This window comes from Rhea americana, unplaced genomic scaffold (genome assembly GCF_003343005.1).
Source record: "Rhea americana isolate MKP2758 unplaced genomic scaffold, rheAme1 scaffold_58, whole genome shotgun sequence".
In the NCBI taxonomy this organism is placed as follows: Eukaryota; Metazoa; Chordata; class Aves; order Rheiformes; family Rheidae; genus Rhea; species Rhea americana.
The window spans coordinates 2,796,089-2,810,677 of NW_028186734.1; the positions used below are offsets into that span (position 1 = coordinate 2,796,089).

General features: G+C 35.3%; 1 protein-coding gene across 2 annotated transcripts in view; it reads left to right on the top strand.

Moving 5' to 3' along the window:
* METTL4 (methyltransferase 4, N6-adenosine) overlaps positions 1-11,884 on the top strand; it is an 18,169-nt gene extending 6,285 nt beyond the window's left edge. For both annotated transcript variants that reach the window (XM_085319255.1, XM_085319257.1), the window contains exons 4-9: positions 145-511; positions 653-722; positions 3,112-3,286; positions 3,548-3,654; positions 4,276-4,364; positions 10,637-11,884. In XM_085319255.1, coding sequence (XP_085175381.1) covers positions 145-511; positions 653-722; positions 3,112-3,286; positions 3,548-3,654; positions 4,276-4,364; positions 10,637-10,782 — 954 coding nt within the window. In that variant the 3' untranslated portion in view covers positions 10,783-11,884. The remainder of the gene's footprint in view (positions 1-144; positions 512-652; positions 723-3,111; positions 3,287-3,547; positions 3,655-4,275; positions 4,365-10,636) is intronic.
* The last annotated feature ends 2,705 nt before the right edge of the window (positions 11,885-14,589 follow it).

Here is a 14,589-nt window from a genome sequence, read left to right on the forward strand (position 1 = left end):
ACATGAATCAAATGATCTCAATATTTAGCAAGGATCTTTCTCCCAGTCTGCAGATTCAAAATATGCTTTGATTTATGTCTCATTCCATAAYGTAGGTGTTTGAAAGACCATTTCCTTTTCCTTTGTATCTTTATGATCATACAGATCAGGGAGCTCATCTGGGAAGGCACTTTGCATTTAGTCCAAGAAGGACTCAAAAGTGGTTTTCTTCACTGCACTACTACAAAACTCAGTTGCAGCAAGAATGTTGTTCCAGGACACATTGACTGTGGGTTGGCCGAGTTATGTGAAATGGCAAAGCAGTTTCCAGCTATAAACAACAGTGACCGTCAAGCTGTACAGGCAATAGATGATGAAACCTTCATTCTGGAGCAGGGCCTGCTTTCATGTATTACAGAAAACAACTCAAGCTATGCAAAGATGATTGAGTTAATGGGGCAGAAGTACTTGGTGCCACCGAAAAGCAGTTTCCTTTTATCTGATATTTCATGTTTGCAGCCACTGCTGAATTGTAAGTATACTTGCATAATTTGCTATTTAGGTGTTCTCTATAGTTGGGTAGCTAAACCTTTATTGGTTTTAACTAGTAGATTTATTCTTTATTTTGTTTTTAAACTAATATACTAGCTTTCTTTGTAATTTCCCTTTCCAGACAAGAAAAAATATGATGTAATTGTGATGGATCCACCATGGGAAAACAAGTCTGTTAAAAGGAGTAACCGGTAAATTTTACTGTAAATTTGTGTTATGTCTTTTAAAACAGAAACCAAACAAATTTTATCTTTGCTTACGTGGATATAGTTAACTTTTGAATATAGTGATGCAATCTAAGACCAATATACGTGCAAGACCAATAGAAGTGCTAGTGTTTAAACTAGAAAATATTTTGGCAAATGCCTACCTTCAAGTCTATAAAAAGTCACAGAGATTTCACTGAAATGGCTTGAATTGTTTGTGTACCTAATATTTGCAAGATTGGATCTTAAATTRCCTAACTGGTGAGAGAGTGTTAGAGATACTTGCAAGAAAAGGCTGGAGTCATTTATTTTGTAAGGCCCTGATCCTGCAGGTACTCATTTGAAATTAGTAGAGTTACTTTAGTAGTTCTAAAGCTAGCTATATGTGTAAGTATTTCCAGGACTGAGGTCTAATTTAGAAGTTTTGTGTTTTTGTTTTGTTTTGTTAATTTGAGTTTCAGTCCGGTGGGCAGAAGACGAAAAATTACAGTGCAGCAGTACAACCCGCAAGCGTGATAGGAACTGGTCCCGAGTACTGTAGCTTATGAATTCATTCACTTTGAATTTTCTGGATCTTCTCCAATAAGTAACATCAAGTTTTTATGCCAGTAGAGTTCTCTTGACTACCACAGGATTGCATCCATGTGAAAGAAGGGCAAACAGAAAATGTGGCCATATAACTTTCTGGAGTAAATATCGATGTCTACTTTTTATGTAGCTATTGAAACTTCTAATGGAAACATAATTTGTAGAAACAGAGATTGATTAGCATGTCTTACATGTAAGTAACCCTACAAAAGCCTCTAGGATCTCAGAGTTAAGCTCGTTGAAGTGTAATTCTTACCTATACAAATAACTCAAAGGAAAATCTGTTGTTCACAAGCATGAATTAGACAGCCAGGCCCTCCTTCCCTTACAAAACAAAGCCTGAAGGTGRCAGAGCTATCACAAGCACTGTCATATCTTGCTCTTCAGATGTATCCAAACTAGATCACAGATTTGTTTGTTGTAACAAATCCATTTGTGCTTTCAGCATAGAACTGCAGACAATTGCTCATTCAGTCACGGAGATCATGTATGGTGACTGTTGGCTCATCTTTTCTCAGATATTAAAAACACTGCCAAACTCAGAGAAATGTCTGTCAGTAAGAAGTCCTAATTTCACTTATGTCAGAATATGTATGCAGTGTAGGAAAATAAATGGTTTTTAATTGTACATTTAGTACAATTTTAATTTTACATTAATTGTACATCTGCTTTTTAGTCTTCAAAAATAAGAAGAATGTCCTTCTTAAACCTGTGTTTTTGCAGGTATGGTTCCACAGATGCCCAAATATCTGTTGCTGCATGTGTCTAGCAGCAAGTCTGTAGTGCTAAATATCAGTTACCTTGTTCATGGATTTTTTATTTTTTTTCATTTTTTGGGATTCATAACCCAGATGTGGAATATTTGTTTTTCTTTGTGGGATCTAGTCCCGGAAGTATTTCTGGATTTTTATGTACACTATTGCCTGGTTGTCACTATTCTCACTATTGCRTTGTACAGGGATCCTCGGTACCCAGATGAGGGGTTGTGGATTCCAGCAGGCTGTGTGTCAACATCTTCTGACACTGCGATGTGTAGGTTTCACACATTGATAGCTCACTAATAAGGTAGAACAGCAGCACAGGAAAAATGGTAGAACAGGACAGAGTTTGGAAAGCATACTGTATTCACCACYGTAGAGCAGAGTTAACTCAAAAGTATGCAGAACTGTTCTGAGTAACTCAGAGTATTTTCACAGTGAACGGTAACTTCAAATCATGAGTGCAATTTGCATATATTTTGGTAAATGATTACTCTTTTATGACCTTTTAGCTTGACAGTTTAATTAGTGTTGCACTTGTAAGTGGCTCCCTTGTCATTTTCATTCAGAGGAGAGATCGTGGATTATGGAAAGTGAATAACGTTACGTAGACTGAAGCAAAAAGAACTACTTTTCATTAACTTAACTTTGTTCTGGCATAAAGATGAAAATTTTGAATTACAAATTCAAAATTTTCAAGCTCTTAAATTATATGCAGGCTTGTAGGCATCTTCAGAATTATCTTCAGAGTCCTCATAATGTTTTATCTGGAGAAATAGAAGAGAAATGCGTACATAAGGCTTCTGCTTGGTAACACTATTTACATACACTTGTGATTTTATAGCGGGAGCGAGCAGATTTGGCCGCTAGGTGGCACTCTTGACCCATCGTTGCAGTGTTTTTATGCTGTCAAGAGGTATTTTTTGAAGTCTCAGCCATGTAATTTATCACTTTTTATTGTTTTTTTTTCGCAATTTCTATATTATTTGGTTTATGATAACTTTCTTTCTCACTGTATTGGCATGCAGATATGGCCACTTGTCTTCCTGGCAAATCAAGCAGATTCCTGTATCAGCGCTAGCTGCTCCAGGTTGTCTTGTAGTCACGTGGGTGACTAACAGACAGAAGCACTTACGTTTTGTTAAGGATGAACTTTATCCTCATTGGTCTGTGAAAACACTTGCTGAGTGGCACTGGGTCAAAGTAAGTTCTCAATTTCTTTTTTTGCTTGCTTGGGGAATGAGAGGGCTTGCATTATGTCACTTTTCTTCATATTCTGACCATTTGTGTGTTTATTACTATGTGTTTTTTTTTTTTTTTTTTTTTTTTTTTTTTTTTTNTTTTTTTGAAATGTATGGTATCTTCAATTCTTCCTTTTTTATGAAGGAAAAGATCCCATTGGAAAAATGGGATGGGACAGTCTTCCACTGTGTCTTTTATTTATTTTAACTCCTTTGTGTTCAGATTACCAAATCTGGAGAATTTGTATTGCCTTTGGATTCTTCCCACAAAAAGCCCTATGAAGTTCTTGTTTTGGGSAGAGTTCAAGGAAACATAGAGGAAGCCTTGAGGTATGACAGACTATTATGATAAATGTATTTTTTGGAGGCTGCTAGGATTTCTTTGTATGTTTCACTGGTGTATAATACAGTATAATGTCCCAGGATCTCAGTGCCATCTTCCGGTTGATTTTGAACCTAAAAGTAGCATTATTAGCTTTGGGATGAAGGAATTAAAGTGTGGAAACAGCTCTTGCTGTTTGTCCTTACGTTTGCCTGTGTTGGGGAACTGGCTCAAATAAAGCCATGTGGGCAGAGCTTCCTTCGTTGGTGGGTTCTGTTGGACCATAAGTCCTTACATAAGTTGATGCCATTTTGGGGCTGTTGGTGTTTTTTGCAGGTGAAATCTTGACAGGCATGTATTGGTTTTTCTTCATCTTTTTGTATGGTTATTATTAACCGTGTTTCCTTTAAAGCCTCAGTGATTTCATAAACTGTCCTTTCAGTCAAACAAATACTTTCAATATTACAGCTGAGCAACATATAACTTCCCTCAGACATATCTGAAGTTTGGCTGTGAGTGAGCAATCTGTATGTTATCTCCTATCTGAAATAGCTCTATGAAAGCCTCAGTCTGTATCATGTTTTGTAGTGTTCATTCTCACACTTTTCTTGTTCTGATTTATACAACAGGAAATCTGATGATATACTTCCAATTCCAGATCATAAGTTAATTGTCAGCGTACCCTGCAGCCTACATTCACATAAACCCCCTCTTACTGGTATGTTTTTGCTAATGTTAATGTATAGTGTTTCTGTAGGATATAGTCTTGAATGTTTGAAATGCAATACCTAGGATCAGGTATCTTTGTACATTAAAAATTACTTAATTTTCCACATGTCAAGCAGTGTTGCTCAGTAGGATTGGTTGATCCTCAGCATTTCTAAAAATGTTGTCAGGTGCCTAAATCTTGGTCCCTGAAAATGAATGAGCATGAAGAGTAGAACTTCACTGTCTGAATTCTTGTATGAATGTTTTAGATAGGAATGTAAAAAAATAAGTTGCTTTTTTGTTGTTTTTTAATTTCATCTTTGAAACCCTGCAGGAACAGATTATACATACCGTATATATGAAAGTATTGCAAATGACCTGAAGTTCTTTCATTCCCAAATGTCTTTAAATTCCCAGATGTGCCTTTAAATCCAAAAAATTAATACTTTATTATTTTCAAACTGTTCACAATTGGCAGGAAGTAAGACATACCTCATTTTTTTTCAGAAGCCATATTTATTTTACTGAAATCTAGGCAGTGACTTCAACCAACGAGATAGAATAAGTAGTGTCAGCTTTTTCCAGAATTTAGTCCAAAGGATTCGAAGTTTTTTTGTATCATGCATTTGTATATATGCGTTGTTCTGGAGCAAGCCTACTTTGACTGCTTTTCTTGATAGGTAATCATACTTTTTTCATCATTACAGTACCTGAATGCCTTTACAATGCAAGCAATATATTAAATATTTGTCTCAAAAGTGGTTTTCATCTTCCCACAAGAGGAGAATTTTTCCCCAAGGAGAAAAGTCTCAGCAGATCTACAGATATTCCAGATGCACATGATGCTATATATTTATGTCAGAGAAAGCAAATGGAAGAAATGCATGCTGCTGTTGTAGAGGAAGGCAATCAACCTGTGGCTGGCACTGGGTATATTCCCTTTGTTGCACTGACAGGCTTTCCTTACTCTGTTCGCAAAGAACAGAATGACTTCAGTTAGGATGCTAATCTTAACAATTGTTTCCAGGGAAGCTTTAAAGCTTTCATTTTGGGCTTGCATTTGTATCAGATTAATTTACAGATATATACCTGTTCCAAGACTAGCACTAGCCACATATTTTAGCTAACTTAAGAAAAAAAAAAAGTTTCAGGAGGATCTCCCTGCAGTTCTGCAGCTACATCTTTAAGAATTAGGTTGAGTGCAGGAAGTATGTGTTTTGATTTAAGCTAATGGTAGGGTAGTGATTTATGAGGCAGCCACCTAGGGCCTCTTCAGAAAACCAATACTTAGAAATACACTTGAACACAAACAGGAAACTGTGAGATATCCAAGGATGCAGCACAGCGGTTTGTGTGCATTACAAAAATAGCTAGTGCCAGAATGGTCCTTGGAATGCTTCCTTTCTGTGATACAGAGTCTAGAAACTATATTGATGAATCCTTTATAAATTATACTACTGAATGGGTTCTGAAAGAAACTTTGTGCTTCTTTCTATTTATGTATTTTTTGAGTCTTCACTCACAAATTTGCTATTGAACAGTTTCAGTGATTTGCACATTAAAAAAAAGATATACATATGTCTACATTGTTGGCAACTTCATTCAGAATAGAGTCATGGAATGAAAACATAGACTGTAAAACAAAAGCTAATTGATGATACTTTGACTTCAGTGTCGTAAAGGGTATCACTTTCATGATCAATATTCCCAAACGGCCACTAGAGAGCAGCTGAGCTACATCCTGGTGTGGTTCAGAAGAAATTTGAACAGAAGCAGAGATTTGGCAATGGGGAAGAAGGACACTTGATGAGTCACACGCGTTCTTTATGCTTTGTTTAAGTAGTAACAAAGCCAAAAATGTTAGTATTTACTGACGATGTCTGGCACTTTATTTCTTGTTACTACTATAAAGGCTGTATGTTGATACGTATGTAGCCACTTAAGGACTGAATATAACAGTTTATCTCTTTGGGGGAAGAGGAAGATGCAAATTAAAGCAAGCCATCAAAAAGGGACGTTTGGGTTCCTGTGGTGCATTTAACTATGAAATTGCTACTGTAGGGGTTTTTGATGCATGTGCTGTGTTTAATGCTTAGAGCTTTAATATGTCATTGTAAATGTACTTAAACTGCTTTATGCAAATGCATTAAAATGAAATTTTATCACTCATGGTTTTGATTCAAATAACAGCAGGTTTTCTTCCTAATTCAGGTCAGTGTTGCTCTTTGAAAACCTAGAAGGTATTTTGTAACATAGACATGAAGCAGTATCAAACTTAAAATGCCTTTTTTCAATTTTTCTGTTTTATAGATTCTTCTTGTTACAGCTAGCTATCTCTCCTCCAGTATTTAAATATATACATTTGTTGCTAGAAGTAATATTTTCATATAGAGGTATGTTTAAAATCCTGGAGCTTAATTCTTGGCCATGTTTTAGCCACTTATCTCCAGCAAAGTAGTGCGGTGAGAAATAGTAGTAAGCCCCTTGTGGGAACTCTGTGCCTTATTAGGCTGTGCTATAAAGGTTTCCTGGAAGTAAAAAGGAAATATATCTTGTTTCCTTATGTAACTTGTAATCCCTTACTATTAGAATTATCCATGGGAGTATTGACGTGTAGTTTAACTTGAAGCTCAGGAAAGACGCRGGGGTATAAAACCGGCTCTTTTGCCTGAGCTTCTCATCTTTTTCTGGTCTTATTATGATCAGGGATTAGACAAACTGGATAATAAGGGCCTCTACACTGCAAACTCTTTGGAAGGTGTACCACAAAAGGCGTTCAGTCAGGTGTGGGCTGTACCTTSCATGGCTCGCAAATGGGACAGTAAAAAGCCAACAAAGTAGTTTTCACTTTATGTATCAGCTTTGCTGTTCAGAACTTGCTGTATAGGTAACAGAAGTTCAAAATATAAGCAAAAGAGTTGCTTGTCTCAAAAATAGTTGCTTCCTTTGCCTTTTAGAACATCTTTAACAGCATGCATCTTAGATACATGTTTGGGATCCAGAGTAAGCAAATGTAGCCGTTACTCTGCCTGACTTCCTGTTTGTGCTCCAGAGAGAAGTGGGTTTCCCACAAGACCTGTGTTGTAGCTACCAGCCGTGTGCTGGCTTTGTGTATCCTGGGGTATTAGGTGCCTAAGTATCTGAGTTGCTCTCTTGGGGTTTGCAACACCTGCAAGTGATCATGAATAATCTGTTTAAGCTATTTCTTGTTAGTGTTATCTGTAAATGGATGGAAATAATTGTAAAAAAATGAAACAAAACAAAACAACAACAAAAAACTTAGACCCCCCCCCCATTCCTACTGTAGAAAAATGAGTATTTAATCTTCCTACTGATGCGGGTCCTCTGACTTGTTATCAGGGGAAAAACTGCAGAGTTTGCTTAAGGGCTGCAAGTCAGATCCATCTGTGTATTAAGACAGCCTTCTGATGATATCAAAGCCATAAAAAGCCCTAGCAAAGAGGCTATAATTTTTAACTTAAAATAGGAAAAGTTGATGTTCAAGAAACCAGTTTAATGAGATTTTATACCAACAAAATAATGCCACGTTATTGCCCTCTTGATATGCTAATTTCCATTGCACTGAAAGTTACTGCCTGATGTGATTATGTAAATACGTATTTCCAAGCAATGAAAAATCATACTATAATATTATCTTGAATTATATGTAATTTTGCTCTGTTTCYTCAAAAAGCTTTATGCTGAATTACTATCTCTCTGAGAGCAGGACAGAGGGAGATTCCTGGGACTTCCTTTTTAATGAAAGATTGGCAGAAACTTCTTACTTCTTGCTGAAATGGCTTATTTATTGGCTTCCTCTTTGTTTTCTGGCCAGGCAATCTTTGACCAGGTTCTCTCTGAGAATAACTTATCCCTATTGTTGAATTAGCTAAGTGGTATTTTGGTGTTTGTTTGTTTTTAAGTTTTCTCTCAGATATGGAAGTTTTTGGTACCTAGTAGTAACTACTTTTGATTACTGGACTGAGTGTTGTGATAATATTTTTAATCTCTACATTTTAAGAACAAATGTTGACATTTCTAATGTGCTTTTAATGAAATCTTGTTGCTTAAATGATTGCTTCCTCCTTTGATTGTGAATATGACCTGTAAGAAGGTTTTATTTTATTTCTATATAGAAGGAAGAAGGTCACATAAGGTGTCTGGTCCCTGCACTAAGCCCTGCATGGTCTTATGCCCACTCAAGTCAAAAGAATGTTTTAAGGATGTCAGGGTCTGCTCACAAAGAGCTTATTGAAAGCTTTGGAGCAGTGTCTTCCTCCTGTTTTGTGGAAAAAGTACATCCTCCTGCAACACAGGTTTTCTTAGATGATCAAGAGAATAGATTTTTTTGGAAGACCTTTGTTAAAAGAATTGTTGGCAGCATGTTATGCACAAGAAATCCTTAATTAAATAGAGCATGTAAAAAGAACAATGGATTTTACTACATTATTTTTTGAATATGGTGGGTTTTCAAAATGGTACAAAAGCAAGGAAGGTGCTGTCTAATTAGTTGAACTCTTGTGCACCACATAGCAATGTTCAGTGTAGCAAATCTTCCACTGGAATGTTTCGTTTTGCTTGAAATCTCCAAGACTCTTCTCTGCAAATGTTACATTTATTTAAACGTTTTAGCTTGCCTCTAAAAGGAACAAATTTTTTGAATAATACTGCTGGTTGCAGTATTCTCTGGATTAAAAGCTGCCTTGATGATAACCCATCTGTGCCATTTTCTTGACATTTGTTAAAGATTGCAGGGAGGAAAATAGATTTGTGTGCTGTATCGAAATATAAAAAAGTCTGGAAACACCCGTTACAAAATATTTAAGAGTAAATTTTGAATGGATTGAAGCTTTTGAGGAAGTGACAGTGTAGGTAGGAAATGCATCTGGGGTAGGCTACCACCCACTAGAATGTGAAGTGGATGCTCATATTTCTGCAGCAGGAGCAATCCATGACATGAGTAGCTGAGATCTAACACAGAGATTCTGTGTCTGGAAAACGTGATGCAAAAAGTCAAAGCTTCAGTTGTACCCAGAAAAAGCATTCTGTCTTATCCTCTGATGTATGTTAATTAGATGTATTTCTGCTTCCTGAAATGATCAAATTTGAAGAGATCAAGTTGAATGATATAATACTGGATTTATGTATTCTGAGCTACAGAAATGCAGAAGCTTCTTGGAAATCTGAGCAAAAATGAACAATATTTCCTCTGGAAAAGAGACTTGATTTCTTGGTTTTTGTTCTGTCAGTCACAGAAAAAGAAAACCCTAAGATGTACCTTTGTTATAGATCTGTTTTTCAGATTTTTTTTAACTCCTTTATCTTGCTATATTCCTTAAACTTTTCATTTACTGGTGTATTTTACACACACACACACACACACACACATATATAAAAAAAAAAATAATATCTTTGTAGCTATTTCCTGAAACCTAGTTAACAATTTCTTTGACCCAGCCACAAGTTAAATGGATCTATATGACAAGTAACCTATTTAACAATAACTGTGTTTGCAATAGTACTTCTCAGGTGAAGTGCAATAACCAAACTCTTTTTCTTTCACTTCCAGAATACCAGTTATAATCAGTGACACAATTGATGTTAACGATAAGTTTCTATTTATTTAGATTTAAGCATTATAAATACCCAATTGTAAGAAAAAATTGAGATTTATGTTACTGAATGAAAGAGCAGAGTTATATAGATGTTTCTTCAGTTGGCGTTAGGAAAAAGAAGTCCCTGCATTTTTTTTATCCTTTTCAGAGCTTATTTAAACTGATATTTCTTATTTTACCTTTTAACAACTGTCATCAATAAATACTTTAATGAAAGAAGGAGCTTCTCTTTATTCCTTTTTTTTTAATCTATTTTTACTAGAAATATTGTCCTTGTATTTTAGGAGCTGAGGCTAGTCTTTTGGAGATGTTGGTTGGTAATACTGAAAAATTCAGTAGTCGTCTATGTAGATGCTGAAATAAATCCTCATTCCCTTTCTCTAAATGAAAACCAATAAATCAAGGCTATTGAAGGCCTTGACAGTATTGTTCAGAATCTCAAGGGCACTTATTTCAAATGACTTTCTGACTATAAATAGTCAAGCTGGTTGATGAAATCCCTGAAATTAATTTGCTGCCTCTCCCTTTTTTTAATGAAACATTCTGTTTTTTCATCTGCTAACAACACAGGGGAGATTGTTTTCTTTTTTTTTTTTCCATTTGTTTGTTATTTTTATTTGTACCTTTCTCATTGTTATCTTCATCTTTTTTTTCTTTTCTTGCACAGAGGTTCTGGCAGAATTTGTCAAGCCAGATGTGGAATGTCTGGAGTTGTTTGCTCGCAACCTACAGCCTGGTTGGACCAGCTGGGGAAATGAGGTTCTGAAGTTTCAGCACGTTGATTATTTCACTGTTCTGCAGGATGAAAAGTGATTTGGGTCTTAACTCAGATATTCCTCTCCTACAGCAGGCTCTAGAATTTGCTTTTATTATTGATGGTGCACTCAGAAGTTTTTTTTAAAGAAAAGTTGTATTTCAGTTAAAATTCTTGAAGTAACAGAATGGTTAGAGTATCTGTATTTGTACAATCTGTTCCTTTATTCTAATTTTAGTAAGATAAATGCTGATGTTAGAGTGTAAGGCCATCCGTGATTTTATATTTTTCCCCACGAACCTCAAAAAAAAAAAGCTATTTTTCATTATTCTCATTGCAACTGTCACAAATGTGAGCATCATAAGTGCTACAGTATTATGCTTGGATGGTAATGCATTATTTTTAAAGACTGACAGGAGAAGTAAATAGTTCTGAATTAGATATGTTTCCAAAAAGAAGGTTGGTGTTTGCAAAGCAATGGATTTTAAACTAAAATAATTTTGAAGACAACGTATACTTGTACATGTTTGTATCTCTCTGTCTGCCTCAGAAGAAATAATGGGAGCAGTGCTTGTGTTAATTGGCACATGAATTGTTGACTGAGCACATTTGATATAAAATTACACTTTTAAAACAGTCAGCAATTCCATCCTTCTGTGTATAGTGTTAATTCTTTGAATAAATTGTAAATGATCAAATTCTCAACATCTTACACATTCTTCGTATTAAGCCATTAGATTTAACTGAAATTTTAACAGAATTTTAAAATTTTATAAATTCTATTTTCTTATGATGTTGAAACATTATAAGTCATGCAGGTGAGCTCTATGTTTCAACTTGCCTTTTTTTTTTTTTTGAGATGGTACATTTCATGTGTACTCTGCAGTCTTTAGATTTGTTTTGAAAAATAAAAAGGAAACTTAGTGAAGCTCTGCCTCTTATTCATTTGCAGCAATAGAGACAGAACTGATGGACAAGCTGATTTGTCTGATGGCAGTCTCCTGAGCTGTGGTTCGGTTATTTTTTATAATGGGGAACAAAATACATTGTATGCCTTTTTTACGTTCAATTCACTTCTCGTAGTCTAATAGTTATGTTAATGTTTTTTAGATGTTAGTAAATAATCTTTTATAATTCTGTAATTAAAATTAAGATGAAAAACCTGTCAGTGTATTATTTGCAGACCCAGTTTCTCTACCATTTTTCAATTGCATATTTTATTTATTGGAGCAAGAAGAATTGGCAAAATGAGGATTTTTTTTTACGCTAGTTAAATATATTTTTAATCTCAAAAAGTAAATATTGTGACAGTGAGGGTAGTTGCCAGGCAAAATATTTCTTCCTGCATGATTTGTATCCTATTTCTTTAACTGTTATATGATTATAGACACCCAATACATGGTACATAAGCAAATGTATCTCCAAATATAAAGGGTAAGAAGATTCTTTATTTACTTTTAGTTTAAAAAGACATTTACTGTATAGAGTTTTTGCATTCCCAGGTAGAATTTACCTCTCATCCCAAGGAGGTTTCATCCTGTGCTAAGTGAAGTCCATCAGACTCAAGTATGGAGTCAAATTTTGACTGCTGCGCGTATTTTGTTTTTTCCTTTGTACTGTTTAAAATAGCACAAGAGGTGAAGATGCCATCTTTTTCACAGTTGCTCCTGTGAATTCATTATTTAATTCATTATTTATTCATTATTTAATTTAATTACAAATGAAGAAATGGCATGAACAAATTTAGAGAACAACAAGCTACCTTTCCCCTCCTTTGAGCTAAGCAGCAGAACCCTTCTAAAACAATGACCCTCTTCAAGGCATTTAAGAATGAGAAAATTAAGAATTTATCCTATCTTTTTCTGTGGCATGCCTTTGCAAGTTGTAGGCTTCTAGCGCTTTTGCTTCTGACCTGCGGTGCTTAGAAGGTGAGCTGCTAATCCCATCAGCTGAGGATCCAACCTCTGAGTATGATTGTTTTAAAACATGTGGGCCATCTGCTCTACCAGATACTTGGAAGGCGCATGTAGTCATGTTCTCAGCTTCTCAAACTGGAGATCAAAAGCTGAAGATTAAGGTCTGAATAGTACCTGATCAGGTCTTAAATAGTTACAGAACTGTGCCCCGTACAAATGTTTTATTTTCTGCTACTTTTCTAACCCTCTAGTAATAAAGACCATCCAGTGAATATAGAAGTTCCCCAGCATCTACAGCCAAACTGAAACTAGGTTCTATATAACCAATGTGTTACTAACTCGGAAATTTCATGTTGGTATTAATAGTTCGTAATTTCACGGTTATCTTTTAAACACAAATATTGACTTGTTATGTTCAATTTATAACTTAAAGAGCCTCTTAYGCTTTTCTAACTACTCAGAAAATCCCAGTTGTCCCCAACGAGCCATCAGATCTTTAGTGCCAACTCTGTGATTCCTCTGAGGCAGAATCTGAACTGTACTGAAAAATCAGTCAAGTTAACTAATATAACAGGACAACTTAAAATCCAATCAATTTTCTTTGATAAGAAAATAACATTATACCAGTTGCATTGTATTACTTTTGTGGTGGAAGAATGCTCTCTGTCTTGTCAAGTATTATACAGAAAATGAAACCTCCTCTGAAGAGGTTAAAAACTTGATATAAAATGAAAGAACAAAGAGGAAGATGAGGATGGAAAAATGCAATATGTTGATGAGAGGTTGAGGTGAATGCCAAGGCATTATGCACGTCCTCATTGCTCATAACAAATGATTTAACCATTTTTAATTTTTTTTCTGATTTTCCAGGTTGGTATGTGAAAATTCACACAAATACCAAGGAAAAATCGGCAAAGTGTGCATTTTACTAACAGTATGTTGGCAAAGCAGAATTGTTTTTCAATTCTGATTTCTTTTTATTGTTGCAGTTTGGTGTAATGAGAACTGATTGCTCAAGAATTTTAGAAAGTACTTTATTAGTACATCTGCTATTATTTATTGTTTTAATAAAATAATGATAAAGTCCTTTTGGCTAAATATTCTCCAATACTTAAGACCATGTAAAATTGTCTCCCTCCCCCAAAAAAACTTACTTCATAAAGCGATAAAAAATAATTTTAAGCTTCTATATGTAGAATACATCAAGTGTCATAATCAGACTTACTTTTATGAAGCTTCAGGTTTGAGTATGATTTTGAAATGTCAAATTAGCATATGACCTTTACTTGTACTTTTAAACTTTTATAAAGAAAAAAGAATTATAACAGTAAGATATGTTTTTTAGAATAGTGATTGCTAGGTGTGAACTCCTGTGGAAACGGGAAAGTTTCTTTTGAAAGATTAAAAGTTATTAAAAAATGAAGTACTAGTCTGAGCTGGCCTCATCTCTTTGTGGCATTCAGTTCAGATGCCAGTGGCAGTAAAGAGTTGACTTTGAAAACTGTTTACTCTGTAGATGATTAGAAAATAATGAGGAAAATGCTAATATGCCTTGAAACTGAACAGTAAGACGGAAACCTTCTTACACAGAGATCTGTGTTCCTATAGTTCAATAAAAAGTGCTGTATGCTACTAGAAAAGGCAGCTTAGGTACTCCAAGTTAAATTTTGGTCACCTGAGAAGAGCACAAGTACTGTCATAGCTGTGGTTCAGTTGTCGAAGGTGCATGTTATCTGAATAGTGTTAATCAGGTGTATACGGCCCTTGACAAACAACCAAAGAGCTGCCCTGACAATACGTATGGTGTAAAAGCTTGCCTGGGGCATGATAGATACCTTTTCGTTCAGTTATTTTCTCAAAGCTCGAACACTGAAAGTGGTAARTAACCAGCAGTGCAGCTGCCAAGGTGGGTTCATGTGGCTCTGGCCACAACATGACAGCACAGGAAGC